Here is a 20654-nt window from a genome sequence, read left to right on the forward strand (position 1 = left end):
AAAATTAAAGGAGAATCTAGAAATGTCATCACTTCAAGATGTTTTGCTAATGTTTCCAAGAAAATCCATCATAAAAATGATCAGCAATGGGTTGAACCTCCTCTAAGGCAAAAGAACTTCAAAAGATCATCCTACTTTCCCAGGTATGAAAATATCTTTCCTGGTCACTATTGCTCTTGCGGAAATTTTTGGGGATTAAAGCAATTCATTGTAAAATTAATACAAGATACGACCTAGAAATGTCGATGGAAACTACAATCCATTTGAACCACTAATGAACCAAAACATTGTATGATGTACGTGTAATAATCTTGGTGACAAGGCACAGGATTACATGCTTGTGGAAGAGAATGCTCCAATCATGCAGACAAAGAAGTCGAGTATGACATTAGAGAAGAAAAAGAAGGAAAATTGCAATCTATTATTGATCGCTAAAGATAAAGAAGATTGGTACATATATAGTGGATGCTCGACACATATGACTGGAGATCAAAACAAATTAGTTAGCTTAAAAGAAAAAAGTGGTAGTGTTGCATTTGGAGATAACTCTTCTGTCAAGATACTTGGAAAAGGTGTAGCAAGCCTTGGAAGCAAACATATGAAGACACAAAATGTTTTGCTAGTTAAGGATTTGAAGCACAATCTTCTTAGTTTTGGCAAGGTGTGTGATCAAGGGTATAATCTCTTGTTTGACTCTTGGAAGTGCGAAATCAGAGAAGACTTGGGGAGACTAGTTGCAACAACCAGAAGAAGGCCACACAACATATATGTTCTAGACCAAGCAGAGCGGAAGAAAATTACAGCCAAGCAAAAGAACCATAAGGGCAACAAAGAAGGGATGGATAAGAATATGGAAGTCCTGTTGAGTGCCATATGTTCAAAGGGAGCATCCCCAAAGACATAAGTCACCCTTTGCCACTGATGTCAAAGGGGGAGAGAAAAGGAAGTGCAACATGAAGACGAAGGAATTGAAGCATGGAGCATGATGACAAGGGGAGCATAAGTGTGGACATCATTGACAAAGGGGGAGATTGTTGGAAAAATTGTTGTTGCTGTCAAAGGGTGAGTTGGCAAGCATTTGTTTGGTGATTTGCATGCACAAATCAAGTGAATTTGGGTAGAAGGACCCTCTATATTAGTAGCCTATGCCATTTCATTTGATAGGTGGCATGCCTTGTGGGTCCTCTTGGTTGGAGAGATTAATTTTTGAAGTCTAATGCACCATAGATGGGTTTAGCACCAACATCTCTGCCCCAAGAATTTATGGCCTTAATACTTCATTCTTGCCCTAGAAGGAGGTCAAAAGTTGTAATGCAAATTGTCATAAGTCCATGTGTCAAAGACTATTTGAAAGGAGCTTAATTTTTTTTTGGAGTGGCCTAAGCCTCCTGTTTCAAGTCAACCTTGATTGGTTTAGGTCGGCTCTTGTAAAAATGCATGTTTTTTAATGAAATTATTCATTTCTTGGTCAGGTTGGCCCCAATATAGGCACCCCCTCCAACACTATATATAGCCACGTCGTTGAACCTAAAAAGGCATAAAATTTGCAACATGATTTGATTAAGTAATTCGCTGGAATTCTCTGAGGCTATGAGCTTAATGAAGATCTGAAGAAGGTTGAAGCTCCTTAAGTTTGCGAATTTGTGTGGGTTTAACTTTTTGTCGAGATCCCGCTAGTTCCTAGGCCAACCCATCAATTAGTAGGGGCAAGTGGTTACTGATATGGTAGGAGTTTATTTCATGGAGGATGCCATAGTCTTTGTATTAGCTATGAAATTCCATCATTCTTGAGCTTTATAATGTGAGAGGGAGCAATCATGGGACCTAAGTTACTCCTTTCCTTGTCCTATTTTTACCACTCCTATTGTGTGTCTTTTTCTTCATTAGTTTTCTTTTTGTTGTATAGCTTTTGTTATAGGCTTTCCTTTATGCATCACTAACCCCTTAAAGATGAAATAGTTTATTGCTCATTGGGGTTGGGATATTCATAGTTTCTTTCATTTTGATTGTTCACGCATTAGCTAGGCACTGGGTGAAGGCAAATGAAGGGGGGAGAGCTCAGGCTAGGCTTTTGTCCACATACTTTATTATATCCTAGCCAATTGTTTTTTACATTTTATCATCATGGCCTATGTTCTTTCTTTTCTTTTTGTGCATCAACCTCTTAGCGCAATGTTTCTGGGCCCTTACTCGAGAATGAGAAAAACATGGAACTAATATTGGTGATAGATAACAATCAACCCGAAAATGGGATGTGGATACAAGAGATAGATGGAAAGTGTTAAGTATGGATTATGATGGTCACACAAACATCAATCAGTGCCTCCTATATGTGGCTCTCCTCCACAGTGGAAACCAAGGCCTCAAGGAATGTCACACTAGACTAGGGGCAAGGGATAACCACCATGGTGAAACATGGGAACATGAATACAACCAAAAGCTTTCTATCATCCAATTCAACCTATGATTCATACTAAAATCCCCTTAGACATTAAGTGAAACCAGTTTACAAAAGTGGTTAGTGTACCTTATAATCTATGACCCACCTTCATTTGATGAGTAGGGTGAATAAAGTAAAGCACCTACCAGGGCATGGATGGAGGGCTTTTGAGGCTATGGATCGTCATAGGGTTGTTGGCTAACAAGTTGAACAATTATGAGATAAGTTTTCCCTTAGGGGTTACCCTTTTGGATGGGTAACAGGCACTAGTCCTTTGTCCTCCATCACCCCATTATTTTACCATGCTACAAGAAACAATGTTTGGCTAAGTTATATTTTCACATAAACTTGAGCCTCCTTGTCATAGTTTTAGCAATCCTACTCAGGGCTACCCGCCTTATGTTGGAGAAGAGTCAACTTAAAGTGAGAGAGGAAGTTATTGAGTTGACAATGGGCAGACCCTCTAAGTTGCCCTTGGGTCTTCATTTTATGCTTGGTAACTGAGAGTTTGGGAGGTAACAAATATCTTAGTGAATAATTGTGCATATCTCATATCCATTCCATATTAATGCAATAGTGTATTTTAGTATAGGACACATAACATTGAGATGGAAGTTACATCCCCTGCTGTCCCATGGAAGTCCTTGGATTTTTCCTCTTCTCTTTGCACTTATTGGGGAGGGAAATTTTAGGGACACATCCTTGAAGTGACATAGGATTTCACAATGTACACTAGCCACACACACATTGAAATGAAACAAGTGTCTAGTGGACACCTTCTCCATATGCCATGGTCCCATTGTAGCCCTTGTATGGTGTAATATGTGCAACCTCGTCCAACATTTACTACAAAGTGCCAAATGCATACGACATAACTTCATAATATGCTAAATTTTATTAAAAAATGACAATACAATTTACAAAATAATGCAATGCTATCTTATCAAAAAGACTTATTACCAACCACTCATGACAGAAATAGTATTGTTAATTATGCTTTTGCTAATATTCTAAGCTTTTATTTCTATGTTTATGGTTATGGTTGCATATAATTTCTTTCTTCCTTCCTATGACAAATTTCAGAATGACATTTACTGCCTTTTGAATGTGCAGATTCTTATCAAGCGCATTTCGCAAGGAGAATACATTCAAAGGTGAGTGCCCTCTAATGTCCAGGCAAGTAAAATGTTTATCATGTTTTTCTAATAAAAACATGGTGTATGCTTAGAAGATGGAGGCATAACATGGATCTCTCCATAATTTCTTAATGACAACCTACTACTATGCTTACGTTGATACATGCAAATGAGCATTATAGCATATGAGTGAAACCTTATTATAATTATGTGCATGTAATGGAATCTGTTAAAATATCTTTCCCGTTGCAAGCTTGAAATGAGATTTTTTTTCTTGAAAATGAAGAAAATGTAACACAGTGTGCATGCAATCATCCATATAGTGAATTCAATTCACTGAGTTTAAACCCATTCTTGTGAATTCTATGTCATCAATGATTACCAACTTCAATTCTTCTTATTAGCCACTGTTTAGCAATCACATAAACATAAAGTAAAGTGCAGATAGAACATTAATAGATCGACAGAAAACAAGCCAAGACAAGAGACACCAGATGTGGTGGCTAGCTGGGGACAAACCCCAATGCGGGGAAACCCTTTGATCAATTCTTCTTTATTCTTCAATAGTTCAGCAGAGAGAGAAATAGTACAATAGTACAGATCTGTAATTTTTATGACAGCAATAGTAGAAGCCCTAACCAGCACTTGCAAAGTGGATCAAATGGATCACAATTAGCCTAGAGTCAACCTTAGTCAACTCATCCTTCAACAGCAATGAAGGACAGCCTGAAACAGCCCAAAAGAAATGCTCAAAACTGGTCAATGTTTAGGCAGCCCTGTGGTCAGCCCTAACCAGTGAGCGCTGGTCACTTTGTGAGTCAAATCAGGTGCATGGACAGCAGATCAGGATTGCGGCTTGCTTGAGGGAGACTCCCCACACTAGGCCGCAGTCAAAATGGTTCCCTCGCTGGTCAACGCAGTCCTCTTCTTGTTTGTTGCATCCAGCTTAACAAAAGTCAATGCAGAACAGGCCTGCGTCCTCCTCCTTGCTGCGTCTTCTTTGCCTCCTTGTTGCGTCCTTCTTCTCCCACATTAGCTGCTCCTTGTTAACCCAATCAAGGAAGGAGTGTGAGAGAGAAGAAGACAAGATGAGATGAGATCAGATAATGATTCAACCTTACTTATATTTATATGAAATGCTGGGCATGTGTGCCACACACTTAGCTGCTGGCCGACCTTGACAATTTGTCAAGTAATTACAAATAAATTCATATCTTCATAAATACTTGTCAGAATTGGATGATCGTTAGATCAATCCTACACCTCTCGACGAGAGGAATCAAGGAAAAGTATCAGCTTCCATAAATAAGATGACCCACATGGAGTTTGGCCGTAGTTGCCAATTTTAACACTCCCTCTCAACTAGGGAGAACTCCATCTGTTAATCTGTCTTATTGTCGGTACTATCTCTGCCATCAAATGCACTCCCCTGCACTGTTCGGCTCTGCTGAACTATGAAGAAGAAGAAATGATCGAGGATGTGTCATACCATCCTCCATTGACCTGAAGTCAGTCTCAGAGAGTGTGTCATACCAGTTTCACTGATCCCAGATCAGTCTAATTGATCCCAGATCAATGGAGGTCATCCTAGCATAGGGAGTACGGTAGATACAACAATGCGTCCATCGATAGTACTACTATCGTTCCTAACAATGCGTCCATCGATAGTACTACTATGGTTCCTAACCCGATTCCCCTGCTCATTGATCAGATGAGAGGTACTTCCCATGAGTCCTAGACTCCATGGGTAGGATGCCTCGACAGGAGAACTAATCATCCTGTCCCAAAGTCACCACGGGGTATCATAGGGGAAGGTTGAACCTTCAACCCTGTATCATCCTAGCATAGGGAGTACAGTAGATACAATGATGCGTCCATCGATATTACTACTATGGTTCCTAACACCATTTCCCTGCTCATTGATCAGATGAGAGGCACTTCCCATGAGTCCCAGACTGCATGGGTAGGATTCCTCAACAGGAGAACTAATCATCTTGTCCCAAAGTTGCCACGGGGTATCATAGGGGAAGGTTGGACCTTTAACCTTGTACACAGCGCACCACTAGGGAAGGGTGAGTCGCCCTCTGGTCGCATGTCGCTCTAAGAAGTACCCCAAGTCCCCTGGAGCTTCCAGAGCTCAACGTATGCATCATATACGACCCTCATAAGAGGGTCTCTCAACGACACCAAGTCGTTCTTGGAAAGTCAAGAATTTGACCTTTCCCAGGGGCTTCGTCAAAATGTCGGTGACCTGCTCATCTGTACCGATATGTTGGAGCCTTATTGCTCCCTGTTGCACCATATCCCAAATATAGTGGTACCTGATATCGATATGCTTGGAGTGATCATGAAATACGGGATTCTTTGATAAACGAATCCTGTTTTGGTTGTCACACAGGATCACAGTAGTATCCAATGTAAATCCAAACAGAGAACTGAACAGCTTCCGCAACCAGACCGCCTCACAAGAGGCCATACTCGCAGCAATGTACTCTGCCTCAGTGGTTCTCAAAGCCACCGACTTCTACTTCCTACCCATCCAGGATATCGAGGCAGATCCCAAAGAGAAACAACACCCGGAAGTGCTCTTTTGGTCCACTTCCTGCCCAATTAGCATCAGTATATCTGTGTAGTCTCACATCTCTGGCAGTGTGTCTCAACCCATGAGTGATTGTGCCACGAAGGTATCTCAATAGATTCTTGGCACCAATCCAATCTGTGTGGTGAGGCTCAACCATATGTTGACTCAACGTGTTGACTGCAAAACATATATCCAGACAGAAGTTCACCAAGAACATCAATGCTTTGATGAGTTGACGATACTCGGTAGCATTTTATAAAGCAGGTCCAGCAGCACTATCGCTTAACTTCTTGAAGTCAAGTTCCATCGGGGTAGTCACGACTTTGCAGTCCACCATATCGAATCTCTCCAATATCTTTACCACATATTTTCCTTGAGATAGGAGAATCTCCCCTGGCTTCTGCCAGACTACTAGTCCTAGGAAATAGTGCATCAGTCTTAGGTCCTTCATCTCAAACTCAAAAGCCAACTCCCTCTTACATTTGTGAATGAGAGGGTTTGCACTTGTTAGAAAGAGGTCGTCAACGTACAACACCAATATGAGAGGTTTGTCATCTTCAACCTTAAAGTAAAGGTTAGGGTCGGCTTCACTCCTAGTGAATCCCAGCTTCATCAAGTAGCTATCGATCCTCTCATACCATGCTCGAGGTGCTTACTTCAGCCCATAGAGGGCTTTCTTCGACCTGCACACGTGAGATTCCCGATCATGAATCTCAAATCCTTCTGGTTGTTCCACATAGACTTCCTCTTTGATCAAACCATGCAAGAACGCGTTCTTGACATCCATCTTATGTAGGTTCCATCCTTGCGAAGCAGCAAGGGCTATGATCGAGCGGATGGTGGTATATCGGGCAACAGGTGCAAATATCTTGTCATAGTTTATATCAACCTTCTGAGAGAAGCCATGAGAGACAAAACGAGCCTTATACTTTTCAGCACTTCCATCAGCTCCATACTTTATCTTGTAAAGCCATTACGAAGTGACAACTGCTTTGTCCTGGGGTCCGGGAACCACATCCTAGACATCATTCTTCATGATGGACTCGTATTCCTCAGTCATAGCATCTTTCCATACCTGATGCTTGACATCTTCGGTGAACGATGAAGGCTCATTTTGAATGATTGTGCTCATGAGGGTCAAGTATCCCTGATACCTGGCCGGCTTCTTGCTTTCTCGGAAAGTCCCTCTAGGTGCAATGTGCCCTTCGACATCATCACGTGTCCCCCTAAGCCATGCGGGGCCTCTTCCTAGAAGAGGAAGGCTCTTGTGGAGGGGGATCAATAGGATCCATAGGTTCTTCTACATCAGGCATCGTCTCATCTTCCTTTTCCTCTGGTTTCCTGGTGTCAGCTGCTCTGGATTTCCTTAGTATAGGAAGATTGTCAACTTTGCTAAGAGCCATATCTTCGCCAAAGGTGACATCATGGCTAATCTCGACTACTCTTTGACCAACCACATAGATTTTATAGCCCTTAGTATTTTCACTATAGTCCACGAAGATTCATTTCTTTCCAGGTGCACCCAATTTATTCCTTTTCTCTTTCGGCACATGAAAACATACAGGACTTCCAAAAATTCTAAAATGAGATACATCAGGTTTCTTACTAGTGAACATCTCTTTGGGAGTCTTGGAACCCAATGCTTGATGAGGGCATCGGTTTTGAACATATACGGCGATATTCGCAGCTTCGGCCCATAGAAACTTTGGAAGGCTTTGATCATGAAGCATAGCACAGACATCTTCCACAATCGTACAATTCTTCCTTTCCGCCACACCATTCTGCTCAGGATTATATGGTGTTGTAGTCTCCCTCTTAATGCCAACCTCTTTGCAAAAGTCACGGAACTCATTGGATTCATACTCAGTCCAATTATTAGTCCTTAAGATCTTGATCTTCTTTTCGGTTTGATTCTTGATCAAGGCTTTGAAGTGATGAAACCATGAGAACACTTCATCCTTCTTTTTCAAGAAGTATATCCAAGTCTTGCGAGAATAATCATCTGTAAAAGTGAGGTAATATAAATATTCCCCCAAAGAATTCACAGGCATCATACTAGATATGTCGGAGTGAACTAACTGCAATATATCGGAGGTCTTGCTGTGGCTTGAGGGGAATGGTCCCCTTTTGAGCTTTCCTTCGGCACATCCCAAACATACACCTTCTTGCTCTACTTTGAACTCGGGCATCCCTGTCACCATTTGTCTCACATCGAGTAGAGCTTTATAATGAAGGTGAGAAAACCTCCGATGCCATAGTTCGGATTGAAGAGATATGTCACAAGACATGACACCTAGCGGACTTCCTCCGACTTGATATAGTGAATCAACTTGAAACTCAAGAGTGAAAGCATCTTTAAAATTATTTTTTCATACACGTACCTTGCCATCGATGAAAGCCACCTTGTAGCCTTTGTCATCCATTGCCGAAATGGACACCAGGTTCTTTTTGAGATCAGGTACATATAGAACTTCTTGCAAATGAATTGTATTGCCCTAATTCAATTGTAGAGTAACATTTCCTACACCTTTCATTCGAAATTTGGACTTTTCCCCAAGAACAATTTTCAGGTTGGTCTCCTTCTCTATCAGATTAGAGAGAGCTTCTTTGTAACCAGTGAAGTGCCTTGAGGCACCACTATCAATAAGCCAATTTTCCAGCGAGTCCGGGGTAGTGGTAGAGAGGGCTGCTGGTAGATAATATTCATCTTGCTTATTGTTAACAACATTAGATTCATACCTTGAGTTTCTTGCCTTCTTGGAGGGTTGACCACTTCCTTGATTTACGACATTCCTCTTTCCTTTGCCATTGAACCTACCATTCCTTTGATTGCCTCATGAGTGATTTTGATCATCGTCATGATGTGTGTCTTTTCTGTCAGGGCACTCCCTCGCATAGTGGCCAATTTTGTTGCAAATGTAACATCTTCCTTTTCTTCCACCCTTCGGTCTGGCCTTTCCTTTAGATTTAGATCCGCAATTGTTTCTCCTTTTAGCATGAGAGGAGAAAGTAGCAGGATTGCCTCTAAATGCAAACATTTCCTTCTCTTCCATCCTTGTCTCTTCTTGAATGCATCTCGCTATCAATTCCTCAAATCCAGGAATTACATTATTGTTTAGAAGAGTGGTTCTGAATATATACCATTCAGATGGGAGCCCTCCGAGAGTTGTGATGGTCAGTTCTCTATCAGGAATGACCTCCCCAATTGATAGGAGATCATTCTTGATCTCGGTGATCCTTAAGAAGTATGTCTGCATCCTCGCATCTTTGCCCTTCTTAATTTCCTTCAGCTTATTCTTAAGGAACAAAACATGATTTGCATCATTAACTTTAAATAAGCTTACTAGTCTATCATAGATTTCCTTGGAGGTGGTCAGCTCAGAAACATAGGCCACTAGGCGCTTGTCTATAGAGTCCCGAATGAACTTCTTTGCTTTGACTTCTCCCTTGGTCCACTTGTTCCTAGCAGCAACATATGCATTTGATGGAAGCTCAACGATTTTGCCTCTCACATGGTCCAACACTTCCTGCTCTTCTAATGTCAGATCGAGAGACATCTTCCATCCGTGATAGTCAGACTTCTCATGGAGCTTGTATTCAGTGGGGAAGTGTGATGAGGACCCCATGAAGTCTTTGAGATTGCTTCAATAGCCTTCGATGATTGCTCTTGCTTGGGATTTGTCTTCACTTCAGCTCTGATACCATGTTAATTGATGGTATGTTCTATGCTTAGAGCAGTTTACTTCAATTCTTCTTATTAGAAACTGTGTTGACCACTATGTGTCAATGACCCATAGCAGTACACCCCCTTTTTTCGCAAAAGGGATAGCGTCTGATCGATGTGTTCCTGCCATCCAGCGATCATCATTAGCCTGAGGATCATCTTATATTGTAAACCCAGTCTGTATGTGTATAATGTAAATAATCTTAGTAGATCCGTGTCGTGTATGTAATCACCTAGGTAAACTACTTTTTTGGTGACGATCTACATTCCGAGAGGTTTTTTGTCTCACCAATCCATTTTAGGATGGTCGACAGAGTTTTCCTTCAACTTTACCCCAAAGTTGGAATGGATTTTATCATTGGGATCTTAGGGGAGTCCTAGTGTTCTAGATCGAGTCTATGTAAAAGTGATTTGGGGATAATCCCAACTATTTGGTTGGGGTATTTGATTACAAATTGCTTAATCTGCTAGGTTATATTTGTGTTGCAGAACTGGGTAGTCTGTGAGGGTCTTTTACAAATGGGCTTCCCCCCTTGAGATTTAAAAAATGTGAAAATCATGATGTAAAGTGTCTTGAAGGTTAGAAAAATAATTTATCCCCTCATAGGTTAATTAATTAAATTTTCTGGCCAAAATTAATTAAAATCTTAAGCCAGAAATTTAATTAATTATAGGTTCTAGGTAAATTTAAAGGCAAAATTTGTGGGTCTTTTAAAAGTTAAATTTTAAGAGGTCCAGGGACTAAGGTTAATTGATTATTTTGCTAAATTTTGAGCTTTTGGTCCCTGAGGTTAAGTCAAAGTCAAAATTTTGAGAAATTTAATTTTTGAATTAATTAAAATGCATTTAACTGAAAATTCGAAATTTCCTTAATAATTAAAATTTCGACGGATGAGATTAAAAGAAATTTTGATCCTCATCAACGGTTGAGATTATTTTGACAAGGATCACTCGAACTAGCGGTTGGAAGATTTATCTTTAAATAGGAGGTGAGTGGTCAGTTGAGATCATCTGATCTTTGGATCGTGTACTAAGCTCTCAAGTGCTCTTGTATACTTTTTTGAATGAATGCAAAAGTCTTTGGGGTTTCAACGTGCTGTAGTGTTCCTCTTCATGAATTTATGGTAACATTGTTTTAATTTCTGCTTAATATTACGTGAAAACTATCAATCAATAGCTCTCTTAGAATAATCTGAATACATGTATCTTATTTAGTTTTTTGGATCTAGGGTAACATTTTTAACTTTGATTAAGTAGCAGGTATCTCTATTTCTTCATAATTTTATTGTTGTTCTATTTCTCTACTTGATTTGATGGTTGATCTAGTGTTTGCAGAAGATCTCTCAGGTTCTCATTGAGCGTTTGGGGATAGTCCTCGGTTGGACCAGCCAACTCTCAACACATATTTTCTGAAGAACCTACTTCATATAAGCCTCAAGATTTATCTAACAATATTTTTTATTTTTATTTTTTAATTTTATTTTTTATTTTTTTTTTTTATTTTTTTCTGCAAGGTGTTTTTGGGCTAGTACTTCTCTAAAATTTCAAAATCTTTTAAATATTTTGGCTATTAAAAGCCTTAGATTATCAGATCTGGGTGCGGAGTTGGACTCATACTCCTCAGATCTGATAGATTTATAAATTATTTGTATACATCTGTTGTTTACTTGTGTGGATCTGAAATTTTGTAACATAATTTTGAATTTTAACACTTGGGTTTTTGAGATTTTCTTTATTTTTGTACATATTGGGTATTGGGTTTTTCTCTTTTCACTTGTGTAGAAATAGATTTGAGAAATTAGCCAAGAAAATCTTCAGATCTAAGCTAGATCTAGGCCCTGGATGGCAAGATCTGGGCTCAAAGATTGTTTGCAGGAATAGATCTGAGAAATCAGCCAAGTAAATCTTCAGATCTGAGCTAGATCTAGACCCTGGAGGGCAAGATTTGGGCTCAAAGATTGTTTGCAGGAATAGATCTGAGAAATCAGCCGAGTAAATCTTTATATCTGAGCTAGATCTAGACCCTGGAGGGCAAGATTTGGGCTCAAAGATTGTTTGCGGTAATAGATCTGAGAAATCAACCAAGTAAATCTTCAGATCTGAGCTAGATCTAGACCCTGGAGGGCAAGATCTAGGCTCAAGGATTGTTTGCAAGAATAGATATGAGAAATCAACCAAGTAAATTTTCAGATCTGAGATTTTTCAAGCAGATATGGGAGTTTTGAGACAGATCTAGGCCCTAGAGGGCAATATCTTATCCAAAATCTTTTTACAAGGCCAACCATTAAAGATTTTGCAATAAATCTGAAAATCTGAAGAATTTTTTTATTTTTTATTTTTTTCAGAACAAGGGTTTCAAGTTTTGGAGCTCCTAAGCCCAGATCTGCCTTCTCCTAGCCCAACACTAGTTCTATTGGGCCTAGTGCTAGCTCTCATTGGCCCTAGATTCCCTTGCTCCATTTCTAATTTGAATATTTGATTTTCTGAAGCTAATCATCGGTGGATTTTTACAAAAAATTTGGTTAAAATTTGTGTTTCAGATATTGAATTTTGTTTCGGCAACTTGGACAAGTGATCTTCAAGGCCTAGAACCTAAGGGTTTGATCTCTAAACCATCTTTTTTCTCACTGTTTGCCACAACAATCATATACCTTTCTAATAGTGGTGAAAAACACATCTAAGTGGTTTGAAATTAATTAAGAAATTGCTAAAACATTAATAAGTCATTTATGTTTGATGTGTATCAAGAATTTGGCCTAGATCTACATTTTGGGTCACTGTTATCTCTGAATAATTCTGTTTATAAAGTCTGAAATATAACAGTGGAAATTTTTTCATGTGGGTTAGCCTAAAATCAGTTCCTAAGTTGTCTAATACATTAAGGAATTAATTTCTTGAGTTGGACATTCATCATTGGGCTTATTTCATGTTTTAATCGCTGGCTGTAATAAGTATATCAGATCTGATATAATTCCGGAAATCACATCATAACAAGCTGAAAATTTTTGATAATTCATATGGGCAAGTTTGGAAAAATTTCGGTAAATTTTTGGCATAAAGATATCATTGATAGCTTACTGTTTTCATTGTCATATTGCTGCTATCATAAAGTTTTTCTTACTACTATCCTAAAAGTTAATTTCTGAAAATTAAGTACTCTGTCATGGAATTATGATAAAATGCATATCATTTGTTTCATAAACTGAGTATTTTTTTTCGAACATCTGTTGACATTGATATCAAATTGCAAAGTTGTTTTTGTTTTCTTTGAGCTAACTTATATCAAGAAGATTTGAAATAAGTTGGTGTTTTAACTATAGTATCTTCAAGAGTTTATTTTTTAAGTTTTCATCTAAAAAAAGGCAAGCATTTCATTTGGATAATTGAGGGCTTTTGCGGCATAAGTGTTTTCCCATTCTCGAGTCTAACTTCATCTCATCTTCCAGTGCATTTGCATATAAGTTAACTTTGCATAGATAAAATTTACCTCCAAGCTTAAGCTTGGTCGATAGACAGATAGATCTCCATCTGTCTTTTCTTGAGAAGCTTGTTTTAATGGTACTTAAAACGGTGACCTTGCGGTCACCAAAGCCACAATTCTCTGCAGTGCCGGAGGCACCAGGTAGGTTAGAATTTCAAGAGAGGTATCGTTAATTATACCTTAGTGTGCTTCTCCTGATCTTCTCTCTGCCAATTACTACAAAATCAGGCTCAACACAAAAAGGATTGAAGGGTTCACATTTAAATAGGAATTTAACTAAAATTAACCAAGATTCTTGCATCTCACATTAGTTTTAGGATCTGCATTTCATATAAAATAGTCATTCATCAAAGCAGCAGTTGCTAATCGATTACTTGGCCTTTATTTCCCTATAAGATCGTTGACTCCATAAGGCACTGGTATCAATCGTTTAAAATCTAATCAAATCCAATAAGTCTTGCTAAATCTTAATCAAGCACTTGATCGCTTCACTGTGTCTCCCGAACTGGTTGGTTCCCAACTAGTTCCTCATTCCACTTTTCGATGGGGTCTATCCCCCTTAGCCTATTGTAGGAAGACAACTTAAATGGAGAGATTGGGGATCAGGGTGACAGCCCCCGATCTGAGCCATTGTCGTGGTGCCTAGACATTCTGTGCGACAACACACTGTTTAGCAATCACATAAATATAAAGCAAAGTGCAAATAGAACATTAATAGATTGACAGAAAACAAGCCAAGACAAGGGACACCAGATGTGGCGACTAGCCAGGGACAAACCCCAATGCGGGGAAACCCTTTGATCAATTCTTCTTTAATCTTCAATAGTTCAATAGAGAGAGAAATAGTAGAATAGTACAAATCTGTAATTTTTATGACAGCGGTAGTAGAAGCCCTAACCAACGCTTGCAAAGTGGATCAAATGGATCACAATTAGCCTAGAGTCAACCTTAGCCAACTCAGCCTTCAATAGCAATGAAGGACGACCTGAAATAGCCCAAAAGAAATGCTCAAAACTGGTCAATGTCTAGGTAGCCTTGCGGTCAGCCCTAACCAGTGAGTGCTGGTCACTTTGTGAGTCAGATCAGGTGCATGGACAACAGATCAGGATTGCGGCTTGCTTGAGGGAGACTCTCCACAGTCAAAATGGTTCCCTCGCTGGTCAATGCGGTCCTCTTCTTGTTTGCTGCACCCAGGTCAACAAAAGTCAATGCAGAACAACCCTGCGTCATCCTCCTTGCTGTGTCTTCCTTGCCTCCTTGTTGTGTCCTTCTTCTCCCACGTTATTTGCTTCTTGTTAACCCAATCAAGTAAGGAGAGTAAGAGAGAAGAAGACAAGATGAGATGAGATCAGATAATGACTCAACCTCACTTATATTTATATGAAACGCTGGGCGTGTGTGCCACACACTTAGCTGCTGGCTGACCTTGACAATTTGTCAAGTAATTACAAATAAATTCTTATCTTCATAAAAACTTGTCAGAATCGGATGATCGTTAGATCAATCCTACACCTCTCGACGAGAGGAATCAAGGAAAAATATCAGATGTCATAAATAAGATGACCCACATGGAGTTTGGCCCTAGTTGCCAATTTTAACACTTATCCACGATATTACTTAGAACAATAGACCAAGGTTCTTTAGAGACAATACAAGAATGAAAATGATGCCAATGACAATTGCTCAAGAGATTAACAATTTGTTAAATGATTAGATTACCGCAATACCAATTAGATGTTCAACAATTAGGCCTCCAACACCCTTAAGCAATATTAATCATTCGAGATGTTATTCAATTCTTGAGATTGATTAGTTCTTGTATGAGTGAGTTACTTAGTGTACAATTAAGAATTCTTAGGATTATGAAACTCACAAGAAACCAATGTGTTAGTATTCTTAAGCAATATAATCAACTTGTCATTCTCTTAAACAATTCAATGCTACCAATGTAAACAAGCCTTTTCACAATGAGCTATGCTTATCAATAGAACATAAACCATTGTTAGGAATGTTATGCAACTTATGCTCAACTTTTATGACAACAGTAAGTTAATTTCAACTAGACCACTTTTAGATGGAAGAGATGAGACACATATGAGTGCAAAAATTCAAATGAGGCAGCCCAATGCTAAACCACTTTGCCAATACAAGACTCTAAACAATGATGCAAGGAAACAAGAGACAAATGCTAGATGAGCCTACAATCTTTTTGGATGCTAATATCACTGCTATGATCAGACCTTATTATACTTCCTTAATCAATATGACAGTCCTCAAATTCATGAAACGAGCCAAATAATGATTACCCAATTTATGCGATGACTACTTAATGAATTTATGTGACTTGTTAGTGATTTTTATGACACTTAGATGAGATTTTTACCACTGTTATTAAGATGATTAGAGGCTGCAACTAAAACAGAGATGAAATGAGGGTTTGGAGAGGCAAACCAATAGGCCTTTAGGCCTAGAAGATGACCAAATCGCTTGCCCAAAATTTCTCCAATGGAATGACCACTTGAAATCACAAGTATTAGCTCAAAATCTCTTATATATCTCGACAACCACCAAGTGTTAGTGAGAAAAAAACAAATGGTAACCCAAACAATGATTGAAATGAGGCAAAAAGGGCTAGAATGAGGCAAGAATGAGGGCTAGAGGGCCAAGAAAAGACAACGACTAAGGGAAAAGGTCTAGTAGGGCTGCGACAGAGGGAGAGGAGGCTCCTTGAGGGCAGACAGAGGAGGGAAAAGGGGAAGCAAAGGAGGGCTAAGGCCTTAGAAAGGCCTGCGGCAAGGGGAGGCAGCCCCTTAGGCTTGCGACAACGAAGATAGAGGGGGCTGAGGGCCCAAAAGGGATTACCAAACCCACAACAACATAAATAGAGGGAGGTCGAGGCCCTTGGAGGCCTGCGGCTAGGCTAAAGAAGAGGGTTGAGGCCCTAAAAGGGCCTTTAAGGCTCGCGGCTAGCCCGTAGAGGGCTAACAACCAGATTTGGAGGGAGGACGACGGGAGAAGAAGGCTCTAGGAGGGAAAACGACTAGGAGAAAGGGCTGGACGGCTAGGCCCAAGGGGCAGAAAAATTTCTGAAGCCTGCAATTTGCTAAAAAATGCCCAAATTCATTGCAAAATTGTTGGATGTTGGCCCTGCAAATTAAATGGAGACTAGATCTTACTCTCAAGGGCCTAGATGTAGCTCAAAACCCCAACACAATATTCTTAATCAACTTGACTCTTACCTGCAAAAATAAAATAAAATTTCCCAAAACCCCAATATATACAAAATTCAAAAATAAGCCCCAACTGCTGCAAACAAAGGTTAGAAATTATTTACAAATTTATTTTACAAAATTATATACAAAATATTTATAAATATACAATGCTTGTAAAATATAATTTCTGAGAAAATAAATTTTGAATAATTGCAATGGATTAATGTATTTTTCGAAAAGTTAGAATATTGGCCATGCCCTTTAGCGAAGTAAGAACATCATATAAAAATTCCTAGAGCTCAAACAAGGTCGGGTCTTCCCCATCCTCTGTGAACTTGGAGCCCAAGGGCTAGTGTACCTGCAAATTTCTATAATTTTTCTCAAACCAAATCATTAGATCGTATGATGAATCAGATCACCTAAGATAAAACCAAATTTTAGCAATAGAATGTCCTATCATTGACAAATTAAATATTAATTTATATAACAATGAAGCACAATATAGGATTAGCACATAACTAGCACGTATCACCAATCAATGGAACAAGAACACCATGAACTGGACCCTAAAGTCTTTTTATTATGATATTAAAATGTTCCCAATAGAGCAATGGCTCAATACCAGCGTTACAAATTTACATCATCAATTGATAGCCCAAGACCAAAATTTTCGTTCACATCATTTATCATGCTTTGAGAAGCAAAAATGGATTCTAATTTCTATTTATAGAGAAATCCTCCAAGTGGAAAATAACGGCTAGTTGGCTTGATCCCCATCAAAATAATCTCGACTATTGATAATAATTTGATCATCTTTTAATCTTTGCTATGGAAAATATTTATTTTGAAGAAAATTTTGAATTTCTCATAACACCTATTTTTTATTAATTCAAAAATTAATTTTTTGGATTAATTTCCTCAAAATTTTGACTTGAGTCATCCACCGAGGTTCAAGGGCTTAAATTTTCTTAAAAAATCCATTTTTGCCTTGGTGGGGGACCTTCAAAAATTGACTTCTTTTTGACCCACAAATTTTTTAGTCATTTTGTACTTGGAGAAAATTAATTTCTCTAAAGTTTTTATCGACTCTAAATTAATTAATTTTCTGCCTTAGGATTTAATTTTAATTTGGCCAGAAAAATTAATTAATTGACATAAGAGGGGATTAATATTTTTTCCACTCTCAAATATTTTAGCCATGGTGTTTAAGTATGAGGGACAATGCACTAAAATATTTTTTACATCAAATATTACAAATAATTGAATCCTTAAAGGGGGAATACACTTTTACATATAGACCCTCAAAATAATTACCCAATTTTGCGACACAATATGTTCTAGTATAAACCAAGTGATCTGTAATAAAATAATTTAGCCAAATAGCTTAAATTATTCCCAAACCACTTTTACAAATATTTGATATAACACTAGTACTCACCTAAGACCGTCTCAATGAATTCCACCCTAGCTTTGGGGTTTAAGTTAGAGGAAAAACTCTGTCGATTATCCATGTTTAGAAACACACCTAATTCGATGAGGTTAAAAAACCTCCTAGGATGAAATTCGTCGCCAAAATCAAAGGCTTACCTAGGAGGTGTTACAAAATTAAACGGTCATACTAGCATCATTTACATTACAACTTGCAAAAATTGGGTTTACAATGATATATCATGCAGTTGGCTGATGATTCTGATTTTGAAAAATTTTGTACATTGCTTCCTCGGACTTGTGACAAAATGTGCACAACCTCTGGCTCCATACGGGGACACATTGCTTCATTGAAGTGATGTGAGAATCCAAAATCATGCATCCAAGAAAACAAGATACATAAGGTAGATATCTGCTCATAATTAAAATCATATATATATATATAAAACATCAGCTGGAATAGAAATATCTACTCTTAAGTTTTAACACATTAAAGCATAAAACATAAATGCATGAAATAAAAATTACTAATGTTGGAATTGAAATCCTAATTAAGAGAGTAGCGTTAGAGATACAATACAGAGGATGCCCAATGGCATCGTATGCCATTTGTGTGGCACAATCTTGAACACCTGTCTGCTTACAGGTAATTCAATCGACTGTTTATCAAATGTCCCTTGCTGAATCTTGATCCTTTTTCGTTGATGCAAATGTTCATCATTGTGCTGCACACCTCTGTCAAATTCATGTCGCCTTCTTTTCTTGCTTGGAAGATGAGATGAAGAAAAATGATACATGGGTTGGAAGAATTTGGTCACAACTCCATTATGTTCTGAAGGATGACCCTATGGTTCGATCTTTTGATCATCATCTGGCTTCTTTGGATCTTCAAAATGGTATCTTCTTTCAACTTCCGTGTATAACCTGACCAAACCACTTGCTGTTGCGGGAATAGTAGCATATGACAAGTCCATCTGAATGCATCCACCCAAGTCAGCGGCAAACTTTCTTGATAGAAGCATTCCCCATACATCTGGCACGTCAATAATTGCTATGTCCATGGTGATGATTTTGTATGGATAGTTAGCCAAGGCAACCTGTAAGTCCTTAACCACACCAAGGACTTCAATTTTCTTTGACTCCATAGAGCAAATGTTGTGATAAGGCCTCAAGATTCTTAGATTCAACTTGTCCATAATCTTCTTAGTTGTGACATTGATTAAAGCCCCAGAATCCAACACACAATTATGAAGCAATTGATCATTAACCTCTAATGTAAGAAAGAAAGGCTGATTATCCTCATTAGTCATATAACAATTTAGATCCTTTAACTTAATTTCTTCATCCTTTGGATGTGTATCAACCTTATCCTGTTGAGCCATGCCTAAAGCCTTGAAGAATGTTTCCCTTTGAGAAGGAATCTTCAGAAGTTTAAGCACTGGGACAAACATCTTAATACTGTTTATCCATGCAACCCAATATATTTTCAATCCTGATTTATATCTCTTGGATGCAACCTGTCTATTCTTACTTGTCCCCTTGCATTTCTTTTGATATGTATAACCTTTACTTCTAGCAAATTCTAGAATCTACTCTTGAGACAGAGTTGCACCATACATTTGTGTGATAGGATCTTTTTCATGATTGGAGTTATTGATGGAAAAAGATGAAGATATCATGTCTGCGCAACAACTTTCCTTTGAAGTATTGAAATTATTTATCTGCTCATTGATTTCTTCCTCTAGGAGTTTTTTAGCAAGAGCCCATGAACTTTCCTCATGAAAACTTTCACAGGGTCTGCAAAATGGAATAGGTTGATCAACAACATTAGCAGACTCATGAGGAGTAGGAGGTCTTTGATTGTTCGGAGGATTCCTTATTAGCCATGGATTGATGTTACCTCTGTTATTATTACTATTGTTTCTAGGTTGAACATTTTGAGTTTGATTTCTTTCCATTTGGATCAACCTAGTTTGCATGGAACTTATTTCTGTATCATGCTCGATTCTCATTTCCTTAATCATATGAGTCGATTCCTTAATCGGGTCATGCTCTACATCCTTAATTTCTTTTTCTTTAGACTTCACTAGACCTCTTTCAAAGCAAGGAATCTCTGATTTACCATAAGCTTTCTTATCTTTTTCCAATTCTTCAACTATGGATTGAGCGTCAACTAAATTTGTAGGCTTAGCACGTCTTATCTCATATGATGTATCAACACAAAATGCCTCAAGATATTGTTCCAACAATGTTTTGTTAGGTGGCTTGTAATCTTGAGTCATATCTTTAAGAATACCATTGAATCTTTGATTAAACTCTTCAACTGTCTCATTTTCCCTTTTCTTGATAGAGTTGAGTTCCTTGAACAAATATTTCCCTTCTCTTTTGTCCCCATATTTATCTTTGAATGCATTGAAGATGGCTTGCAAAGAATCAAAAGTAGCATCAGGCTTATCCAAAAACCATTGCAAGGCATCATCTTCTAAAGAAAGGACAAAGAGTTTCATTCTAACATCCTCGTGATTGTACTAAGCAACATGAGCGTGTCTTAATATGAATGATGTGAGCATTAACATTGATCGCATTATTCCCTTGAAAAAGTGGAATCTGGTCTATACCAACATCTGGAAGGTTGTGAGGATACCCCTGAAT

At 38.4% G+C, this 20654-nt stretch overlaps 1 protein-coding gene across 3 annotated transcripts in view; it reads left to right on the forward strand.

The window, feature by feature from the left end:
• LOC149223410 (Chaperone DnaJ-domain superfamily protein) overlaps positions 1-20654 on the forward strand; it is a 473939-nt gene that overhangs the window by 172461 nt on the left and 280824 nt on the right. For all 3 annotated transcript variants that reach the window (XM_089383282.1, XM_089383281.1, XM_089383280.1), the window contains exon 3: positions 3554-3594. In XM_089383282.1, coding sequence (XP_089239408.1) covers positions 3554-3594 — 41 coding nt within the window. The remainder of the gene's footprint in view (positions 1-3553; positions 3595-20654) is intronic.

The sequence above is a fragment of the Pinus tabuliformis genome, chromosome Q, assembly GCF_031772625.1.
Source record: "Pinus tabuliformis cultivar Carrire ecotype Pingquan chromosome Q, CPIR1, whole genome shotgun sequence".
Lineage (NCBI taxonomy): Eukaryota > Viridiplantae > Streptophyta > Pinopsida > Pinales > Pinaceae > Pinus > Pinus tabuliformis.